At 41.2% G+C, this 21,422-nt stretch overlaps 7 protein-coding genes across 7 annotated transcripts in view; 2 read left to right on the plus strand and 5 right to left on the minus strand.

The window, feature by feature from the left end:
- CBG25708 overlaps window positions 1-4,095 on the plus strand; it is a gene marked incomplete at both ends in the record, with an annotated part of 8,370 nt that extends 4,275 nt beyond the window's left edge. The window contains 2 exons of the mRNA XM_045242975.1: window positions 1-1,294; window positions 1,690-4,095. The exon at window positions 1-1,294 is cut by the window's left edge and continues 491 nt beyond it. Coding sequence (XP_045098718.1) covers window positions 1-1,294; window positions 1,690-4,095 — 3,700 coding nt within the window. The remainder of the gene's footprint in view (window positions 1,295-1,689) is intronic.
- Window positions 4,096-4,548: 453 nt separating this feature from the next.
- Window positions 4,549-6,951, minus strand: CBG07834 (the record flags this gene model as incomplete). Its single annotated transcript, XM_002631823.1, has 6 exons — window positions 4,549-4,626; window positions 4,800-4,930; window positions 5,233-5,446; window positions 5,776-5,856; window positions 5,903-5,976; window positions 6,852-6,951. The coding sequence occupies 6 exons, from the start codon at window positions 6,949-6,951 to the stop codon at window positions 4,549-4,551; spliced, it is 678 nt and encodes a 225-aa protein (XP_002631869.1).
- A 1,035-nt stretch (window positions 6,952-7,986) lies between these two features.
- Window positions 7,987-8,985, minus strand: CBG07835 (the record flags this gene model as incomplete). The annotated part of the gene is made up of 5 exons (XM_045242976.1): window positions 7,987-8,062; window positions 8,341-8,490; window positions 8,537-8,663; window positions 8,708-8,880; window positions 8,939-8,985. 5 exons carry the CDS (start codon window positions 8,983-8,985, stop codon window positions 7,987-7,989), a joined length of 573 nt encoding a protein of 190 aa, XP_045093587.1.
- Window positions 8,986-11,204: 2,219 nt separating this feature from the next.
- CBG07836 lies at window positions 11,205-12,403 on the plus strand (the record flags this gene model as incomplete). The annotated part of the gene is made up of 8 exons (XM_045242977.1): window positions 11,205-11,271; window positions 11,316-11,378; window positions 11,422-11,520; window positions 11,567-11,635; window positions 11,680-11,805; window positions 11,851-12,033; window positions 12,087-12,197; window positions 12,246-12,403. 8 exons carry the CDS (start codon window positions 11,205-11,207, stop codon window positions 12,401-12,403), a joined length of 876 nt encoding a protein of 291 aa, XP_045093588.1.
- A 2,312-nt stretch (window positions 12,404-14,715) lies between these two features.
- On the minus strand, window positions 14,716-17,099 carry CBG07837 (the record flags this gene model as incomplete). The annotated part of the gene is made up of 10 exons (XM_002631826.1): window positions 14,716-14,888; window positions 14,937-15,053; window positions 15,101-15,361; window positions 15,412-15,600; window positions 15,666-15,782; window positions 15,885-16,010; window positions 16,394-16,591; window positions 16,652-16,741; window positions 16,783-16,962; window positions 17,015-17,099. The coding sequence occupies 10 exons, from the start codon at window positions 17,097-17,099 to the stop codon at window positions 14,716-14,718; spliced, it is 1,536 nt and encodes a 511-aa protein (XP_002631872.1).
- Window positions 17,100-18,523: 1,424 nt separating this feature from the next.
- On the minus strand, window positions 18,524-19,795 carry CBG25709 (the record flags this gene model as incomplete). Its single annotated transcript, XM_045242978.1, has 6 exons — window positions 18,524-18,660; window positions 18,876-19,013; window positions 19,058-19,288; window positions 19,334-19,462; window positions 19,510-19,734; window positions 19,783-19,795. The coding sequence occupies 6 exons, from the start codon at window positions 19,793-19,795 to the stop codon at window positions 18,524-18,526; spliced, it is 873 nt and encodes a 290-aa protein (XP_045098719.1).
- Window positions 19,796-20,865: 1,070 nt separating this feature from the next.
- Window positions 20,866-21,422, minus strand: CBG07839 (the record flags this gene model as incomplete). Its single annotated transcript, XM_002631827.1, has 5 exons — window positions 20,866-20,912; window positions 20,977-21,093; window positions 21,141-21,245; window positions 21,290-21,346; window positions 21,395-21,422. The coding sequence occupies 5 exons, from the start codon at window positions 21,420-21,422 to the stop codon at window positions 20,866-20,868; spliced, it is 354 nt and encodes a 117-aa protein (XP_002631873.1).

A 21,422-nucleotide genomic window follows, 5' to 3' on the forward strand; every position in this document is an offset into this window, starting at 1 on the left:
CACTCAACAAATCGCCTCCTTGATATCAGTCTTCGGACAGCTCGTCCCATCTCAAGCGACCACGTCAACCAATGGAAGTCAGCTCGTGGAATCGATTTCAACTCGGATTCCAAACTTCATATACGAGCCTGATGAGGATCTGACATTTGACAGTTGGTACAACAGATATGGAGACGTCATCACCAAGGACGGATCAACTCTCACCGATGAGGCCAAAGCAAGGTTAGTTTTATCTAAACTCAACACAAAAGAGTATTCTCACTTTGCAAATCGTATCCTCCCGGAAACTCCAAACTCCCTAAAGTTCGAGGACCTCTTTCCGAAGCTCAAGGAGACATTCAAGTCGACCTCATCGATCTTCCGGAAGCGTCAGGAGTTCCTACGCACAGAATACGATGGCTCATCGATCGAAGAGTACACTGGGCTCGTGTTGCGACGGTTCACGTCATCAGAATTCAAGACGATGACGGACGATCAAACATGCTGCATGGTCTGGATAAATGGATTAAGAGACAACAGCTACTCGGACATCCGTACAAAAGCACTTCAGATCATGGAAGCAAAGCCTACATGTACACTGCTCGAGTTGGAAAAGGAAATCAAGCGTCTACTAGATGTGAGAGCCGATTCCAAGAGTGTGTGCAGCGCTGCAAAGCAGAACGAGATCAATGCCATTCATCAAAAAGCATCAAGTCGGGATAAATCACAGAAGCCACCACCTTCACCTTGTTTCAAATGCGGAGGCAACCACTGGGCCAGAGACTGTCAGAAGCAGGTCAAATGCACTTTGTGTCAAAAAGACGGGCATATTGCCAAGTTTTGCAGAACCAAAAAACGGGATGCAAATGTACAAAAAGGCAACTTCAGCAAAGTCAAATCAGTCATCGTGGGATCGGCTACCAATTCGCAACGCAACCGTATCTACCGTGTCGTGACCATCAACGGAATGAAGATTCAGATGCAGTTAGACACGGGAGCTGATGTCACACTGATAAGAACTAAAGATTGGAATCGATTGGGTCGCCCATCTCTACTGGCACCCACTATCCAAGTCAAGTCGGCTAATCATCAACCAATAGCCGTCAAAGGATCATTCCAATGTCAATTCAATCTGAATGGAACATCAGCAACAGGAATCGCTCATGTTGCTGAAACTGGAACTCTTCTGNGAACCGACTGGATCTCAAAGGATAAGAAGCTCTGGAACATTCTCAACCCAAGTCAAATCAGCGCAGTTCATTCCGATGCTGGATCAGCATGCAACTACCTGGACATCACTCGGAACAGACTGAAAGCTGAGTTGAACAACGAATTTTCAGATGTGTTTAAACCAGAACTAGGACGATGCACCCAAACAAGGCATCGCTCCTACTCATACCAGATGCCAAACCAGTGTTCCGTAAAGCTAGATCGGTCCCATTCGCCGCATTGCCCACTGTGTCAGAGGAACTAGATCGTCTACAGCAAGCAGGCGTCATCTCTCCAGTGGATCATTCCGAATGGGCAGCACCAATTGTACTAGTCAAAAAGAAGAATGGATCGCTAAGGATGTGCGCAGATTTCTCTACGGGTCTCAATGATGCCATCCAACTGCATCAGCATCCACTCCCAACCGCCGACGACATCTTCGTCACTCTAAACGGTGGGAAGTATTTTTCACAGATTGATCTTGCCGAAGCTTATTTTCAGATTGAACTGGATGAGCAAGCCAAGAAGATGCTATGCATAAACACTCACAAAGGATTGTTCAGCTACAATCGACTGGCTTTTGGAGTCAAGTCAGCTCCTGGATCCTTCCAACAAATCATGGATTCGATGATCACTGGTCTCGAAGGGACAGCTGCTTACCTTGATGACATCATCATCTCGGGCTCAACAATTGAAGAGCACAACCAAAGATTGATGGCACTGATGAAGCGAATCAATGATTATGGGTTCCGGATCCGACTGGAAAAGTGCACATTCTTGATGGAAAGAATCACATTTCTGGGATTCATCATAGACAAAGATGGAAGACGTCCAGATCCTGAAAAGATCGCTGCCGTTCAGCAAATGCCACCACCTACCAACGACGGCCAAGTCCGTTCGTTTCTCGGATTCATTCAATTCTATGGATCGTTTGTCAAGGAGTTGTTCAGGCTCCGCCCACCACTGGATGCTCTCACCAAGAAGGATGCCAAATTCCTCTGGACGTCTCAATGTCAAAATTCATTCGACCGTGTCAAGCAGATTCTCCAATCGGACTTGTTGCTCACACACTTTGATCCGAAGCTTCCGATCATCGTCGCTGCCGATGCCTCGCAATACGGTATCGGAGCAGTAATCTCACACAGATTTCCAGATGGCTCCGAGAAGGCTATCTACCATATCAGCAAAGCTCTAACAGCTCCACAGCGGAACTACAGTCAGATTGAGAAAGAAGCTTTCGGACTCATCAAGGCTGTCACGAAGTTCCACAAATTCCTTTATGGCCGCCACTTCACTCTGAAGACCGACCACAAGCCATTGCTGTCAATATTTGGAGATAAAAAAGGTATACCCCTTTACAGTGCAAACCGTCTCCAGCGTTGGGCTATCATTCTGCTCAACTACGACTTCACCATCGAGTACGTCAACACCAATCACTTTGGACAAGCTGATGCTCTGTCAAGATTGATCTCGGACCAAATCCAGCAAAAAGAATGTGAAGATCGTATCGTTGCTCAAGTCGAATCAGAAGTCATCACAAATCTGGTATCTGCCTGCGAGCGACTACCTGTGACTGCAAACATGATCCGAGCTGCCTCTAAGAAGGATCCACTTCTCAATCAAGTATATAAGTATGTTGTATCAGGTTTGTGGCCCAAAATCATTGATAAAAGCTCACAAATCTCTTTTTTCCACCACCGACGAGACCAACTGTCAATCGTGGCCGACTGCATCATGTTCAACGACAGGATCGTCATTCCCAGCACTCTCAAGGCAAGGGTTCTCAAAATGATTCACCGGGCTCATCCTGGAATCGTGAGGATGAAGCAGTTGGCACGATCTCTGGTATACTGGCCATCCATCGATAAGGACATCGAGAACATGGTCAGGAGTTGTGATCAGTGTGCAGCAGTCGCTAAGAATCCAATAAGGAACACTCTATGTTCTTGGCCAATCCCAACCGCTCCCTGGCAAAGGGTACACGCTGACTATGCTGGACCACTGGATGGAACGTACTATTTGGTCGTGGTAGACGCATTCTCCAAATGGCCTGAAGTCTTCCCAACCACATCCATCACAACTACAGCTACAATAAATATTCTGAGAAAAGTGTTTTCACAATTCGGAGATCCGCAAACGCTGGTAACCGACAACGGAACTCAGTTCACTTCATCGGGTTTCGAGAACTTCTGCAAGGATCGAGGAATCACACATTCACGATCACCACCATTCCATCCACAGTCAAATGGTCAAGCAGAACGTTTCGTGGACACTCTCAAACGGAGCTTAGGCAAGTTAAAAGGGGAGGAAAACGCAGATACTGCCTTATATGTATTTCTGCAGAGCTACCGCTCAACTCCTTGCACCTCCAGCCCTAATGGCTCTACACCAGCTGAGAACTTCATTGGTCGCAAAATCCGAACATTTCTGGATCAACTACGCCCGAAAGACCAACTTCCCAACTCGCATGATACTGAGATGGAGAAGCAGTTCAACAAGCAACATGGTGCACGATCAAGAAGCTACCAAGTTGGAGAAAAGGTTTATGTTAAAGACTACCGTAACATAAATACTGCCACTTGGATTCCAGGTACTATCCAGAAGCGCATTGGACAAACTATGTACCACGTCGCAGTCAACGACACCGTCTGGACCCGACACACCAACCAGCTCCGACGACGTGACGCTCCAATCCAATTCGACGTGCCACTGGACACGATGGATCCAATCGATGTGACACCTACGGCTACTCAACTTCCGAGCAGCTCCACACATACCACGCCATCTCCAGTGAACACTCCAGCTAAGCCGAAGACTCTGCCGCCCAAGCAATACCGGAAGTCTACTCGGATTATCAACCAACCTCCACGTTTGGTCATGAAGCCTAATCAAAAGTCTTATCATTGATTTTTGTTCCCTTTATTTCTAGATTAAGTTTGTAGTCTATCCCCCACTTAATCATCCTTTCCCTTATCCTTGTTCCATCTTAAAAAGGGAGGTGTTGCATTCTATGCATACTTCCATTAGTTTTATATTTGATCTACCAAATTATTTGTGATCTACCCACCTAAGAAGAGCGCCCTTCTCTGGCACTTTTCTTCTTAGTTGTTTCATTGGTCAGAACCCCTCTTTCTTTGGGGCGGACAACCATTCTCGGTCTGTCCTAGTCTCTCCCAGCCTTCTCTACTTTTCCCCCTCTATTCTCGTACATCTTTAGTACCTGAATAAATCTGTATTCTATAACTACTATTCGTATTCCTTGAGCCGGCCAGAATGCCGGATCCTAAGGACGTAACAAAAGGGAATCAGGGTGAAGGAGGAGGAGAATCATTTAGGGGTACTGTAGTTGTGAAGGGAATTTCAATTTCGAGGCAGCAACATATTTCCTTCGTTTTCTTCCTTACGCTGCTCATTTTCTTCAAATACTGGGGTCACTTTCTGAACTTTTAAAATTTGAGATCTGGTTAATGAAGTTTCCAGAAAAAAAAACGAGTTTTTCTGAAGAGTCCCAAGCGAAATCTAAGACCATGCATTCATCCGGCCACGCCAATTTTCGAGCTTCTGAATTAAAACTTTTCTAATTTGATATGTTGTAAAAATACAACTCTCACCTTTCCATGACTGGAGAAGAAGGCAATGTTTTGTTGATTTCCTTTAGTCAGCCCTCCAACAGCTACAATTGATCCATCCGGTGACCACTGGGCGAAGGAGATTAAGTAATCGCATTGGACTGTAGTGACTTCTGGAAAAGTTCATTGAATTGGAAAGAGGAAAACAAAGCCTTATTCGATATGCTCTCTGAATTGAATCGTGTTGTTGGAGAATCCAATAAGAAGATGTTTACACGTCAGGGATTTCGGAGAACCACGGCTCAATGAAAACCACCCGTGACGGAGTTCGCATCAAAAATTCATTGCGATTCATTCCGAAACTATGAATTCCAACTCCCATCTGAAAATTTTGAACTTTCGAGAAGTTGAACATTTGGGACGAGTATTGAAAGTGGGACGCCGCTACCGACTGAGCCACAAAAGCAAAACTGACTCACTAGGATCTCGCCACTTGTATTCATCAACATAACTCCTCCCTTCTTCAACCCTATCGCCACCTTTTCACTGTCTATCCATTGCAAAACCTTTGTTTCCTCATCAACGAACTTGTTTGAAAAGTTCTTCCAATTCCACTCATTTGATTCTCTAAAGACCACTCCCTTCTTTGTTAGAACAACCATATGTGTTTCGTCAGGATCCCATTTAATCTGCAGGATTTCTTGGAGGAATCTGAAACGTTTAAAATTACTTTTCCTATGAATTGATGACCTACTCCTCTCTTTTAAAAAACGTCAGCATTCCGTTCTGATGGTTAGCTTTAAAAAGATCCATAGCTCATCTCGAATCCCAGCCAATCAAAAGTTGTTGTTTTTCATTCCATAAAATGTCGTCGAATTGTTCTAAAACAATTTATTTTAGCTGATAAGGCTGATTTGAAAAACGTTTACGAGTTGCACTTTCTTCAATGGCGTTCCAGCTTCAGAGTTTCCGATTTTCTCTCAATATTGAAAGTTATGATTGAACCGATAGATCCCACCATTATCAAATCGTGATGGAGGTTCTGAGCTATAAAACTCATGATGACTACATCTAGAGTGCCACATGATACTTCAGATTTCTGAAAGGTTCCATTTTTTGACGGATGTGAAAATGTTTAATGTCACCTCTTCCAGGTCCTCCACTTTAATAGAGGCCAGAGCTTTTCCAGAACTCGACATCATTTTTCTTCGACTGATCGCTGAAAAATTTCAAAATAGAGAATAACAAACTTTTAACGCCAAGGAGGTTGTTCAGATAATTCTACTTTGCTATGAAAAACTTGATTACGTTTAAAAGAATAATTGGCTCTTGATGAATCCTATACCTCACACCGTTGAAGTTGGCAAACCCCTCAATTAGCATTCATTTTTCCAGAGCATCGTCGTCTCTTGAGAGCCGCAGATGACATAATACAATGATTGCAGTTTTCATGACGATTTGGTGAGTATAATTGCATCTACTTATAGTATAACAGTCTGTCTGTCAACTTACTAGTCTGTCCAAATCGAGCCCGCGCTCGGTCCGTCGGTTGGCCGTTGAAGCTTTAAAAAAAGAACTAAAAACTCCAGAACCGCTACGCTGCATTATACAGTACTGGTCAATTGATAGGCAAGAACGAATCTTTCAGTTGATTTTCGGCATTTTCACGAGTCTGAAGCATGGTGTCAAGTTTCTGATCGATTTGAAAACTTCGGAGAGTGTAAAACAGATCTAAATCAACAACTTTGCATTCACAGAATTTTTTGGGAATCCCTAGTTTTCAAGCTATGATCCGATTTCTGAAAGTCATCCCTTTTTGGCATGTTTTTGAACTGAAAACGTGAAAAAACAGATGCCTTCCGGATTATATTTAAATAGCTAAAAAATAAGAAATTTTCACAAAATTCTGTGAACTCAAATTTTTCCATCTAGGTCTGTTTCACACCCTCCGAAATTTTCAAAGTGATCGGAAACTTGAGAGCCAAGCCTGAAAATAGTCGATGTCAACTAAAAAAAATATGTTTTGTGTTCTTACTAAACGGTACTGTAGTTCCAATTCAAAGTTCAATTCAATTATCTTTGCTAGTCCCTAACCATATCCAGCTACACTTCCCAAAAAGTCGTCTCTACCCCAGATGACGTCATTCTCCCATCTCCCAATCCACCTTCTCTTGTACACTCGTCCTCTGCTCATTGCCCACTTTTTTCTTCTTCTTGTGTTTTCTGTCCTTTTTTTTCACTACACATTTCTACACACGCGTGTGTGGAGAGGACGGGGAGAAAGTAGAATGGACGGCCAACGGAGCATAGACGGCTCGAAATAGCCCAAATGTTAAACCTGATGAAATGAATACTCATCAGAACAGACTTTCTGATATACAGGACAACTTTTTTTTCCATTTAAAAGAGGACACACAGAAAACCCGAATAGTTTTATTTTAAAAAAATCTTTTAAAGCGACAAGAATTGCATGGAATTCAAATATTGAAGAAGTAACGTAAAAAACCGCGTTCTCTTGCGTATTCTTGTCTTCCTACTCTGGACCACATCAAAAGAAACATTTGCACTGGGCGAGAGAGTACATAGAGTTCAGAGGTTGAGAGTAAGTATTCGGGACCAATGAAAACTAGAGCTGAGGAGGAATGCACCACACGAAAATAAGCAAATACAAGGATCAGAGGAGAAGGAGGAGGATCATTTAGGGGTACTGTAGTTGTGAAGGGAATTTCAATTTCGAGGCAACAACATATTTCCTTCGTTTTCTTCTTTACGCTGCCCATTTTCTTCAAATACTGGGGTCACTTTATGAACTTTTATAATTTGAGATCTGGTTAATGAAGTTTCCAGAAAAAAAACGAGTTTTTCTGAAGAGTCCCAAGCGAAATCTAAGACCATGCATTCATCCGGCCACGCCAATTTTCGAGCTTCTGAATTAAAACTTTTCTAATTTGATATGTTGTAAAAATACAACTCTCACCTTTCCATGACTGGAGAAGAAGGCAATGTTTTGTTGATTTCCTTTAGTCAGCCCTCCAACAGCTACAATTGATCCATCCGGTGACCACATCAAAAGAAACATTTGCACTGGGCGAGAGAGTACATAGAGTTCAGAGGTTGAGAGTAAGTATTCGGGACCAATGAAAACTAGAGCTGAGGAGGAATGCACCACACGAAAATGAGCAAATACAAGGATCAGAGGGGGGGTATAGATCAGGGGACCAGGGCTCGATTAAAACCACACGTGACGTTGTTGGTATCCAAGTTTCATTGCGACTGAGCTCAAAAGTGTGGATCCCCACGCCCATCTGTAAATTTAAAGGAAGATGCATATTGCATTTTGAACTCAGATATCTCACTCCCTGTAAAAGAAATCGAAGATCTGTCAACTGATAAAATGTTTGTCATAATATCACCAACATTTCACCAGTTGACTCATTTTTGATATTTTTTATAGAAATTGAGATAATTGAGCCATTTATCATAGCATAGACGGTAACTCACTAAAACTTCTCCATTCTTGTTCATCATTATAACTCCTCCCTTCTTCAATCCTATGCCCACTTTTTCATTATTGATCCATTGCATAAATTTCGTTTGCTCATCAAGAAATTTATGCGCAAAAGTCTCCCACTTCCAATCATTAAATTCTCCAAAAATCATGCCCGTTTTCGTTGATAAGGCTATAACTTCTTGGTTCGGACTCCACTTCATCGTCAGAATTCCTTGGGGCCATCTGAAATACTTTAAACTATTTTTAATACTCAAAATTATTGACTTACTCCATTCTTTTTGAAAATCTCAACATTCCGTTTTGATGGTTGGCTTTAAAGATTTCCATAATGCCACTTGATCTCCATCCAATAAAAATTTGCTGAATCTCATTCCAGAGACAAAAGTCAAGAAGTCCTAAAACGTTTTTTTACTTGATGAAACCTAGAAAAAATGTTTACCAGTTTCGATTTTTTCAACGGGGCCAACTTCTAGACATTCCGAGTTTCTTTTAATTTTAAAAAGTGAAAGCGCACAAACAGATGCCATCATTAATAGATCATGGCGACAGTTTTGCGCTATGAAACTTATGAAGTTCATATATGGATGGTCACTTTCAATTTTTTTTTGAGTTCTGAAAAGTTCAATTACTTGCTGGGTGTTTTAAAAATCTTCATATCACCTTTTTCTGCTCCTCCAATTTAATAGAGGCAAGAGCTTCTCCAGAAGTCGACATCATTTCAGGCGAATCAAAAAATCTTTCAGAATAAAAAATTAGAAAGTGTTAGACCTAAAACTGGAGAGTATGAAAAACGAGAGTTTTTCGAAAAGTGGTAATTAGCACTTGTGTTATGTTGAGGGGTTGTTAGGGAATATATTTGAACTTTGCTGTGAAAAAAAAACCAAATGACGCTTGGAAAAATAATTCTTGATTGGGTCTTGATGAGTCCTACCTTCGACGTTGACTACAATTATCATGCATTTTTTCAGGGCGTCGTCGTCTCCAGAGAGTCGTAGATGATACACTGATTTCGATGATCATGTCATGTCATTTTAGTGAGTATAATTGTGATTCAACTAAGCCTGTCCAATTCAGGCCGCTGTTGGGCCGTCGGTTGGCCGCTGAAGCTCAAAAAACTCATAACAGATATCTCAGAGTACCCTGATTAAAACGACGCGTACTTTCGGCCCATTTTTGTATTGGAAGCGGGAAAAACATCAGTTCTTTGAAAATCGTCAAGTAGCTGAAAACTAGGACTTTTCGAAAAATTCTGTAAATGCCACGTTTTCAAATTAGGTCTGATTCACACCCTCCACAATTTTTAATGTGGTCAAAAGCTTGATAGTCGAGCACCAGACTCCTGAAAATGATTAAAATGACCAAAAATCAATGTTCTTTTATGTCTCACTGAACGGTGCTGTATGTTACGGCAGCTTAGCTGTGCCAAGGGTTTTTAGAGTTTCTGAGCTTCAGCTGACTACCGTACTGTAATTCCAGTTCAAAGTTCAATCTAATGATCTTTGCTATTCCCTAACTACTGTAAAATCTGTATTAATATTGCGCCTCTATTTGAATTGCCCCTCTAATAGACTTGCACCCCTTGAGGGCACTTGAAAAATAGACTTGCAGCCTTTAATTAAATTGCCCCGTAATTGCATCTGCAGAAGTATTGCGCCTCCGCCGGGAGTACTGTACAATTTTTAGTCTGTGACACCGTGACGAACTATTGCACAGTTGTTTTTCGAATTTCTTTTTTTTTAACTACCTACCTAATTTCTGGTTTATTTTTATTTTTCTTGAACGAGAAATGGAAGAAATTCAGGAGATTTTGGGTGATATTGAAATTGAGGAAGACGATGGAGAAGTGAACCATGCCGAAGAAAAAGACAATAATTATGACAGTGGCGCCTCGATTTTTTGATTTTTTAAAATATGCGATACTTTTCTTTTTTTTTTTGTTCAGTTTGTTACTTTTGTTGTCGATTTTCATAATAAAACAGTTTTTTTTTCAAAATTTTAACCTCAAATTGTAGTTTGAAAAATAGAATTGCAGCCTCTATTTGAATTGCCCCTCGAATAGAGTTGCACCCCTTGAGGTGACTTGAACAATAGACTTGCATGCAATATTAATACAGATTTTACGGTATCCAAGGACACTAATAGCCTCTTCCCGAAAAGTCGTCTCTACCCCAGATGACGTCATTCTCCCATCTTCGTATAGAACCACCTTTGCTACACTCGTCCTCTGCCCATCGCCCAGTTGTTACCCTACTTGTGTTTTCTGTTTCTCTTCTTGTGCTTTTTTTCCACCACAGCAACAAATCACACTACTCACTGCACACGCGTGAGAGGAGGAGGACGGGGGGAATGTAGAGCGGCCGGACGACGAGCCGAGCACAGACGGTCCGAAATAGCCCAAAGGTCAAACCAGATGAGATGAATACTCATAGGAACATCTCCTTAGATACTGCGAGCGGCAGATTCGCATCTTTTCGGGTCGATTGTTGTGGTTCCTAGTAAAATAGCCACTCTCCCACATGTATGCAAATTGTGTTGGCTCTGATGTGTGTATGCTAATCGTGAGAATCTCAGAGCCACGTTATGTTTACAAGTTCCTTGTGTACATAGAAAAAAAAAGAAAAAAAATGTCGAATTCCAATTTGCAGTCCGGTTCCCAACGATTACAGTATTCTGACCTTTTTCCCACATTTTTAATATTGGAAACTGATAGTTTTCCCTCTTTTTAGTTTTGCCGAAACTTGGGAAAATGTATAAAAAGGAGAATGGAGGAGCGCGACCATCAAAATTTTATGGCGCTCTTTATTTGGTCGTTTTACCTCCGTTTTGGTTTTTCAGCGATGGAGAAAAAAATCTGCTGTGTCTATCTGAAGTTATTTGGATCTATGTAAAAACGTTTTTCTGTTTTTAGGCACATCTGGAACTAATTTTTGGGTAAAATGGATTTTGACAATTTGTATGAGTCTGGACCATATCTGCCAATTGAATCTCAGAATGGTTTTGGAGGTAGTTTTCTATTTTCTAGAGCATTCGGTATTTCATAATTTCAGTGTCATCGTCGTCTGAGCCAACTGGAGCATCGGATCAAGCCTCTCAGGTTCAGATCATAACAGGTGATTTAGTATCAGCTTCTAAATCAAACTTTTAGTTTTCCAGAACCTGTTAATCAGTGGAGCCCCATCTCTATTGCTCCAACGGCTCTGCCAACACCGTCGTGTTCTTCCAGTTTGGCGCCAAAATACACATGGAATCAAGGTGAATACTCAATTTAATTGATAGGCAAGGATTTTGAATTTTTAAGAAGATGAAGTAGCTCAGCTCCGAGGAGAACTTGCGATGGAAAGAGAGAAAAGCGTCAGAGCAGAAGCTGGTGAGTTTTTGATGGGATTTTGAATTTAATTGTCTATATTACAGAAATCCAAAAGCTCCAGGCGTCGGAAAGACTCTCGGCTGATATGGTGATAATGCATCATCTTCGTTCTCGTGAATTGGAAAGAGAGAACCAAGCTCTTCAGAGTAAAAACAAAGATCTTGAGAAATGTTTGCAAACGTTTTCAAACACAACGCAACTATTCTCACTTTCAGCTCTAAAAACTACGGTGCAGTCATCATCTTCGTCGCACGGAGCATTTTCTCACGGAGCAGCAGCCATCACTCGAATCAAAAAGGAGATTCTAGAAGACGAGGAGCATTCGATGACTCTCGATGAAGTCAGAGAGATTTGGAGGAAGAAGTTCTCTGGAGGAATCCTCCCAGGAAAGAATTTGAGTAAGTGAACACACTTTGAGTTTTTAAAAAAATGTTTGTTGTTTTTTTTTCAGAACTTGGATGTTACTTCTTCGACCCAAGCACGAATGAGGCTCCCCAGAAAGTCAACGACGCCTCCAACTCGTATATTTTCTATAGAAACCAGCGACCGGCGTCAAAAGGATGTGAGTTCATACGATTCAATCTTTTCAACCAGGTCCTTGTGTTTTCAGATTCAAAATGGAACGAGCTGACATTGATGGAGAAAGAAGAGTGGACCAACTTGTGGAGAATACTCAGAAAAGAGCAGGAACGTCAATGGAAGGCGGGGCTCATCAAGTTTGAAAAAGTCGTGCTATTTAGAATGAAGAAAGAGAAGAGTTTTGAATAGTTGCATATTTTATGTAGTGGTGTTTTGTAGTTTGATTGTTCCTATTGCCTGAATTTCGTTGCATTGTTTGTGTGTCATTGTTGTATGGTAACTTTTTGGATTGTATTCTCTTCCGCTTGCTTTCCCTTCCCCACTCGATTGTTCCAATTTTAAGTCTCGTTTTTTTCTCAATTTTCAAGTTAAATCTACCAATTTATTGCCTCTAATAAATCATTGTTATCCATATCCTGGTGTTGTGATTGTGTATTGTACGAATTAACTTTCACCTTTCTCGGATATCTAGATCCCAGATTATCCAACGACGACAATCTTCAGAACTCAACGCTCAACGACCGTGAGAGTTGTTCTTTTCAGTCGCACTGCCCACCACACAAGAAATTTCTACACATCCTTTACTCTGAACCTCTCACTCACTCTCACTCTCACTCTCACTGAATGGACGAAGAGATGTGCGCGCGCACATGCAACCAGTGCAATGTCCCGTCATGGTGTATGCAGACTTTAGCTGTGTTGCCGGGAAGCGTATAACTTTTAAAGTAAGTTTTCCCCTACTTTTCAGTTTTTCAACGCTGATGGTCAGCCTATTCAATGCTGAGCGTATATTTTTAGAATTAAAACTATGTTAACTTCTAATTTTCCCAATCTTTCAGACATCCTTCACCACTTACACTCGTTTTCAATCGAAGAGTGTATTTCGATTTGCAACTTCCAACCAAAACCTGACCATGGTCCGCTCTACAGCCGTTTTTGGGCATGTTCCGACAAAAACCGGGCTAGCAAAAAATCAGTGAGTTTTTCTTCAAAATTTTTTTGATTTTCTCTATTGTTCCCCTAAAGACAATGAGATTAACTAAAGATCTACATTAAAGATCAATTACAGATTCCGAAAGTCACGTCAGAAATTCATTGTAGTTCCTTATCGGCGGACCATTTGGAACAGTGCTTGTTTGGATTCCAGATTCCAGTGCTTGAATGGAATCGACAATGCACTAGTTGAAGAGACGCATTCAAATAATTCAAAATACGGCGTTCATCAACAAGGATTTAGTGAGTTGTTTAAATTTTTTTAATTTGTCTTCAAAAACTGAAAAAGCTTGTGAAATCTGTGATAAAATGGCCCCTGAACTTTCAACTTTGAGCTAATTTATCTTAGTTCATGTCAAAGGTATGAAAAAGTTGCGAACTAATAAAATGTTTACGATGTTATACTGAACAATTTATCAGTTGACAACTGTTTTATATCATTGACATGAACCGGTATAAATTTACTTGAAGTTATAAGCTAGGAGTCCCCTCTATAATTCCAGGTGCCCACTGCAAGAAGCCCCTTAACCGTCTTTAGATATTTATTTTGCAGATAACGATGACTTTAGGGCGTCGCCTGAAACAACCAAAATCTGAACATGGCCCGCTTTACAGTCATTTGGGAGAAGCCCCAACCCCCAAATCCCTAGAGTCTGGCTAACATTGCTCAAAAAGCCGATACCACCTCAACGTCAGACCAGAAGTAACGCGCCGACATCCAAGTTCACATTGTCAATTTCAAAGAGTAACGATAGGAATACATCAACCGGACTTCAGAGCCACAAGAGAGAATTTGGTAAGTCTTTGATAGTTTCTTCTGGGTTTCAGAAACATCGTCATCCCAGGAAGCTGTGTGATGGAATGATGAGATTGTTGTTTGCTGAAGCCAAACTACAAGATCAGCCACAAAGCAGAATGTGTTGATTTTCATTCACATCCGATTCCTGGAATGAGTGATTACTGGTTCCAACTGGGTGATCGACAATGGAGATGATTACTGTGTTCCTATGTCCCTGAAAGATGTCCCTGAAAAAAAAAGAGTCCTAAAGAGAAGATTCCTGATTCAACTGAAGACAAGTAACCCAGATCAGATAAGCAAAATATGTATTTATTAATCCGTCAATCAAGAAATATTGAGGCACTAATTGTAAGGCTGGACACTACAACTACATGAAAGAGCTGATGATACAAAGGAAGAAACAGGAATCGGATGGGGATGATTTTGAGAATGGTGTTGGTGATGAGAATCTTAATGAATCGGAAGGGGATGGATGACGATTTTGGAGAGCGAGAGGAAGTGGAAGAACAGATATGAGAGCTTCGATTTGTGGAGGTGAGGAATCGATTAAATTGTAGAGAATGCCAAAATGCGAAAAATATGAAAACATTTTTAAAAAATGGGGAAGAATAAGTGGAGACAAGAAATGAGGAAAACAGAGAAGAATCTATGAGATCTATGAGGATCAGGGAATTGGAGACAACAGGTTCAAAACAATTGAATAGAAAAATTATTCTGCTTTCTCTCCATTGGCGGCCTTAGAAGCTTTGGCTGCAGGCTCTCCATCCTCTCGGGTATAGATGAACCCTTTCTCCAACTGGCACAAAAACTCCTTCAACAGTTGCTCCTTCCTTCCGTCCCACTTCTCCTTCTCAGCCGCATCTTGATCTCTCCAACTTCCTTCTGAAAATAGAAAACAGTTAATACCGATTGTTTTCATTTTCCACTCACTGAAGTGGTACGCTTTCTTGAAGGCGTTGAAGAGGTCAGCGGCGCTGACCGATCTCATGGGGACTTTCTGGGGGAGCTCCATATTCTTCTCTGGGTCGAAGAGATTCTTCAAATTGTCTGCAAGAAAACTATATTTTCAGAAGAATTTAATGTTTCTGACTTACCGAAGTATGGATCCTTGTAGATCGAGCACTTCTCATAATGAGCCATAGCCTCGTTCCATTTGAACTGGAACTCGGGGGATCCTGGTGCCAGTGGAGTTTGTTGGAGCACCTTTCTTTTTTTAGTCTGCTCCATGCGTCGGACCTGCTGCAACTTTCTCTGCAGCTCGGGAACTTTGGATGAAGAACTGGGCATGTTGTCCACGTCGTCCATCGCGCCTTGCAGCACTGGAGTCGCTTGGCATCCTCTGGCCCAAGTTGCCACTGAAACTTCTATAATTCTTATAAACCCAATTTTAATTTAAAACACTGACCTTGCGGGCTTTGAAGCACCAACGACACCGCTGATCGTATATAGATGGGCGTTGTGCGCACCACCTCGAACCCGATTGGCTGCGGCTCTGGTCCCAGTTCCCTCTTCTCAATCTCATCCAAAATGTTCTCCAAAACTACCACGACATCTCTTTGGAAGAGAAGGTTGGAGGGAGAGATGCTGACCGTGGCTAAAAAACGAAATTTTAAAAAATGGTGCCGAGAATTAACATAGCAGATTGGATTTTTCACTAACCGTCTCTGTGATCCTCCTGCTTCTCCAGCTCCTCCAAAATGTTATCCAAAACCACAGCCACATCTTTTTGAGTCAGAGGATCGATGTGAAGGACCTCTGTTTGGGTGCCGGTGGTTGCTGAAAAACGAGATTTTTGAAGATTATATTAGAACCAGAAATTAGCATTTGTTAAGATCGATACTCAAATCTATATGCTAAAAAATAGTATTCTTCACCGACCTTCTCTTTCTTCCTTCTCGAGCTCTTCCACAATTCGATCCAGGACTACGGCCACATCTTTTTGGATGAGAAGATCAGAGGGCTGTGGGACAGTCTGGGAGCTGGTGGTGGTGGTGGCTTTCAGTTCTGAAAAGCGAATTTTAAAGAAAATGGAAAGAGAACTTAAAATAGGTATGAATTCAAATGGCTAAAATTAAATCTTTAGTATAAAATCACCAAATTCTGTGTGTGTGTGTGTGTCTGTTTGTTCCCGGTTAGCGGGTCCCAGCAAAGTCCCCACCGGACCGGAATTTCCCAATTTTTCACAGATAACCCGAAATAGCAGCGAAATGATGCCCGTCTATTTTTATTTTGGAAATATCGAAAATTGAGGTCTCGAAACATAAAAAAAAACTTCTTTTTTAGGAACATTTGGTTTTTATATTCTCAAAAATAAGTGGACAAGTTCACGGAAAAGTTCACACCGCCTGCTACTGCTCACAATACCAAAATAAATTTAAAACACTGACCCAGAGGTTTTTGCAGATATTCTACATCAGCCACTCCTCCAATATACACATCCATTGTGCGAACCATTTCAAAGGCGATCGGTTCCGGGTCGGGCTCCATCTCAAGCTTCTCAACGTCATCCAGCATCCCATCAAGAACAACAGCAACATCCCTGGAGATCAAGAGATCGGCGGGAAGGAGGTCCGGTTGGAAGCTTTCTGAAAAGCGAAAATAGAAATCGAACTAAAAGTAAGTTGCTAGCGAAGTGCATTTTTTACCTGTTGTGGCTTCGGTAGTGTCCAGTCCCTCTCTGGCGTCTCGGTTTTGAGCACAAATCTGTGCAATTGTCTCCAGCGCCGATTTTCGAGCTAAAAATTCATTAAAATTGAGCGAAGGAAATTCCTCTCACCTGATTCTGGCGCCAATGGAATCAACTTCTTGAAGAGCGGCAGCATGGACGAAATCAACGCTTCAACATCTTCGGCGGAACTTTTTGGAGGCTTGATAGGAGCTCCCATTCCCGGAGACATATAGAATTGCACCCATGGAGATGGGTACTTCTTTTGCACGCCTGGAATAGACGGCTCTCCTAAAAATTTGGTGATGTTCCGAAATTAGAAAGCTACTTTTTCCAAACTCACTTCTCTTGCTGTTCTTCACTGCCCAATGAATGGCATATTCGAGACGGTAGAGGCTGATGACTTCAGGAATATGAGTGTAGTTCATATTTTCTTGAAAAAATTGATTTGAAATGTGCGTAATGGAACAGAGGAGATAAGAAAGTAAGCTGAGAAAATGAAGAATTTCTTAAGAAGACGCGAGAGGAGACAACAGTAAATGTACGAAGCTCCGCCCACATGAAAAGGTGAGTACCACGAGATATAATCATAGATTTATGATGTTTTTGCCACTGGAGTTTGGCACATAATTTGGAGGGTACAACAATTCGGGAGTACAACGGGGTACATATCGGGGGTACAAAACTAAGCCTTTTTCAGGTATTTTGTACCCCCGAATTGAAGATTTTGTACCTCTAAATTGCTTTGTACCCCAATGACACCTAAATTTTTGTACCCTCCGAATTATTTGCCCTGGAGTTTGTTGTTAGAAGATTTTAAAGATTTTTATCAGCTTGGGCGTACTTCTGGTCGGAGGTTGGTCAGATAAGACCACGATTGGAGCCGACCAGGCTTTGACAATGGCCCGCTATAGAGCCGTTTTTGGGCAAAAAGAGCAAAGATAGTAAAGGCCAATCTCAGCAGATCGTGACCTTTAGAGAGGAGAAAAAAAGAGGGAAATGTGAAAAGGGTCGTGAGAACTTTGGAATTTTCGGAACAGCGAAAACATTACAGTACAATTTTCAAAATCTAGGCTTGTAGTGACTTGAGCCTTCTGCATACCGTAAAACCTGCGTTAGAAGGGCTTTCTATTGTTCCGAGTTGCCTCCTGAGGGCCCTTCTATTACAGGGGCCCTTGAATTAGAGGGGTCCTTTTTATTTTTCCGGTCATTTTTTCCACGTTTCGAAGGGAGGTCCTTGAGGGCCCCCTTTATTACGAGAGCACTTCTATAACATGGGTCCTACTATTCCTCCAAGCTCCTCTCGGAGGGCCCTTCTATTAAAGGGACCCTTCTAATACAGGTTTTACGGTAGTTTATTTTTTACGTTGAGACAGTTTTTGAGCGCGCACACACACAAACACACACACACCACACTTACAGGTTAGGCTTCAACTTAAATGTATCAGCCTAGGGAACCGAAAAATCTCGAAATCGTGTGATTTCATTTTTTTATCATGGTTGTTTACTAGTACAGAAAACTCCAAGGAAAACAAAATTTGAAACACTACTCCCCGCGCGGAGGCACTAAATGAAAAACGAATAGCTGCCAGAGGAGGGTGTGTGGAGAGAGGATGATCAAAACGGGCGGTCGAATAGGAAACGAGGGGGAGGGTCAAATGTGTTTTTGTGTGTGTGTGTGCTGCACTAGAAAAGGAGAAAAAATGGAATGGGAGGACGGGGAGTATAAAAGGAAATGTAGTTGTATATGGTGAGAAAAACTAGGAAATGTCAGGAGAATAGAAATATGGGAAATGGAAGTTTTGAAATATGTAGAGGAGAAAAGAATATGAATAATGACAGGGTTTATATCTTATTGGTGGCTCTTGACTATAATCCAATTCTTCCGAATCTGGTCCTCATGCTCCAGCCGGAGCTTCACCGCGTGCACCTTCCAAGTCACATACAGTAATCCATTCTGCGCATTTTTTCGCTCTTCCCATCTCAATTCTGAAATAAGTTATATTACGAAAGGCAAGTTTGATTTCAATTATCTCAATTCCAGTACAAGATATCAGAAAAAGTGTCAACTGATTAATTGTTAATCATCAGAAGTTTTTGGTTAGTTGATAAATTTTTGATAACTTTTACAGAAAATGAGGTTAATTGGCTCAAAGTTAAGGGGTCCCTACTATAACAGGTTTTAAGATATCTTTCTATTATACCTGCTCTTTCCCTTGTAGTCCGATAGCATTTTTCGGTTTCGATTGAATACTGAACATACAACTCTTTCTCATCGGCAGGCTGTTTGACTAATTGCGGCTTTTTTGGATTTTTTGGATCGAACAAGCTGGATTTGTCCTCTAAAAAAGTTCTATTGATTTCAGTTGATCCTAATACAACTCACTAATCATTGGATCTTCCAGATACCAAAAAGAGGAAACTCCTGTTAGTTTTGGTGTCAGAGCGACTGTAGAATTTGGGAGCTCAGGAAGCTTAGGTGGCTGATCAGAATCCAGGAAAATGAATCCTTGCTTTAGTTGATCCTCATGTGTATTTTTCAGTATGACAGCTTTTAATTTCCAGGTCCAAAACAGGAAATCGTGGTTTTGGTGTCTGGATTTGTCCCAATAATCCGCTGGAACATCTCGTTCTACAGCAAGCTAAATTCATCCCAACTCACAGGCGGTTCCCTCATTTACACAGCTTCTTAAGACAAACCATCTGACAAACAGCTCTTTTTCATTCATTGGGTTTTGCACTATTTGTGGGATCTCCAGCTTCTTAGGATCAAACAAAAGGCAAGCGACATCTGTAAGAAACTTCGCTCAAACTTCTGAAATTTGAAACATCACTCACTGTATCCGGGCTTTTGGTACAGCAAACAAAACTGGGAACACCGGAATGCAAAATCATACAATTTCTGCTGTTGGTCTGAAAATTCTGGAACAATGGGCGCTTCAGAGCATGTTAGGGAAAGTTGAAGGAACTCTGGTCTTCGCTCAGTTGGAACTATAGAAGAGGCGGATAGGTAAGGGAGACTGGGAAGGTAGATAGTAAGCCATAAGGGTTCTGGAGAGTCTTCTGGAACAAAAGAAATGTATTGAAAACTTTGAAAATGGGGAGGGTTACCATTGAATCCCATAATTTGGGATGTTCTGGAGCGGGTATTGACTTGTGAAACGAAACTTGACTTTGGAGCATATTTTGACCTTTTTTGAACCTTTTTCCTAATCCTTTTTTCATTTTCAGATTTGCTGGAAGCTGATTTTGGTGGACTCCGAGGGCTCATCTTCAAGAACAAATAACTTGAAGAAGAACCTAGATTGAGTTATGTCAGATAACCACAAATTTGGGAGCCAAGAAGAAGCTAGATCAGAATTTCGATCCCGCCCATTTTTTCCCTTTGGTGGTACACACACGGAGTCTGATGATGTGATATCTAGATGATGTATGCTTCGCTGAATTATTGTAGTCAAATAAGGGTAAGAAGAGCGGAAAATTTAGATCATGTGCGGGGAAAACACAGAATTACGGAGAAAGGGGAGTCGAGAATTATGTTTTAGAAATCAGAAGCTGGGGGTAAAATGAAAAAGAGAAAAAGAGCAATGAATCTGAATAAAAAAAAGCGTAAAACCTTTAATAGAAGAGCCCCATACATTTATGTTCGAGCTCAATTATCTCGGTTCCGGTAAAAGATATCAAAAATGTGTCAACTAACAATACACTTTCCATATTATGATAAAAAATTTATTAGTTGATAACTTCTTGATATCTTTCTTAGGAACTGAGATATATTGACTCGAAGTTAAGCTAAGCCGAATATCTCATCGTTAAAACTACAGTATCCCTGAATGATCCTCCTCCCCCCTCCTTCCCCCTGATCCTCTTTTATTGCTCCCATCGTGTGTGTTCTTTGGTCCATTCCTCCTTTTCTCTAGTTTTCATTGGTCCCACATAGTTTCTCTAAACCTCCTATTTATATGTTTTCTCTCGACCAAGTGTTGATGTTTCTTTTGTTGTGGTCTGAATGGGTAGAAACTGGAAGCAATGAAATTCATTTTAGTGAAAAGCTGTGAAAAAATGACTATAATTATAGAATGCTGAAAAAATAGTGAATATCCGAGGTATTGAAATGAGGAAAAGGAAAACAATTAGTGAAATTTAAAATCGGAGAGGTCTAGATAGATTGTAGGAAAGGCAATATGAAGAACATCAGTCGCTGTCGACGTCGTTGCAATCACTTTTCTCGAAGACGATCCCTGAAAAATCGATATTACTGGTGACAGGCTGAGCAATACCCCTACAAAACATTGAAAATCTTACCGCATCTTTTCCAGGTGTTATTCCCGACCATTGCACCCTTGGAGCGCAGGATAATGCTCTCCTCCAGGATCGTTTCCAAAATGTTTGTCTTTGAAATTTTTGAAGAGGTCGGACCCTCTGAAAATTAGCGATAAATCCAAACAAAAAGGAAAAATGGAACTCACTCTCGAAGATCTTCTTCGCGGCGGAGAGGCATTTGCCGAATTCGAAACATTTTGTCTTCTGAGGCTCAACGATGAAGGCGGTGTTCAAAATGACATCCATCTTCTCTGGAATTTCAAATTTTAAAAGAATCAAAAATTTGGAAACTCACTTTTCTTCAGTTTTGCCTCCTCGAAACTCTTCCATGGGTACTTAGTGGCCATATATTCTGGAAAAAACTGATTTCTTTTGTTTAGATTCTTATTTCAAAACTCACTCATATTCTCTTCTCCGTACATGCGCAT

This window comes from Caenorhabditis briggsae (assembly GCF_000004555.2).
Source record: "Caenorhabditis briggsae complete genome, chrII, whole genome shotgun sequence".
Lineage (NCBI taxonomy): Eukaryota > Metazoa > Nematoda > Chromadorea > Rhabditida > Rhabditidae > Caenorhabditis > Caenorhabditis briggsae.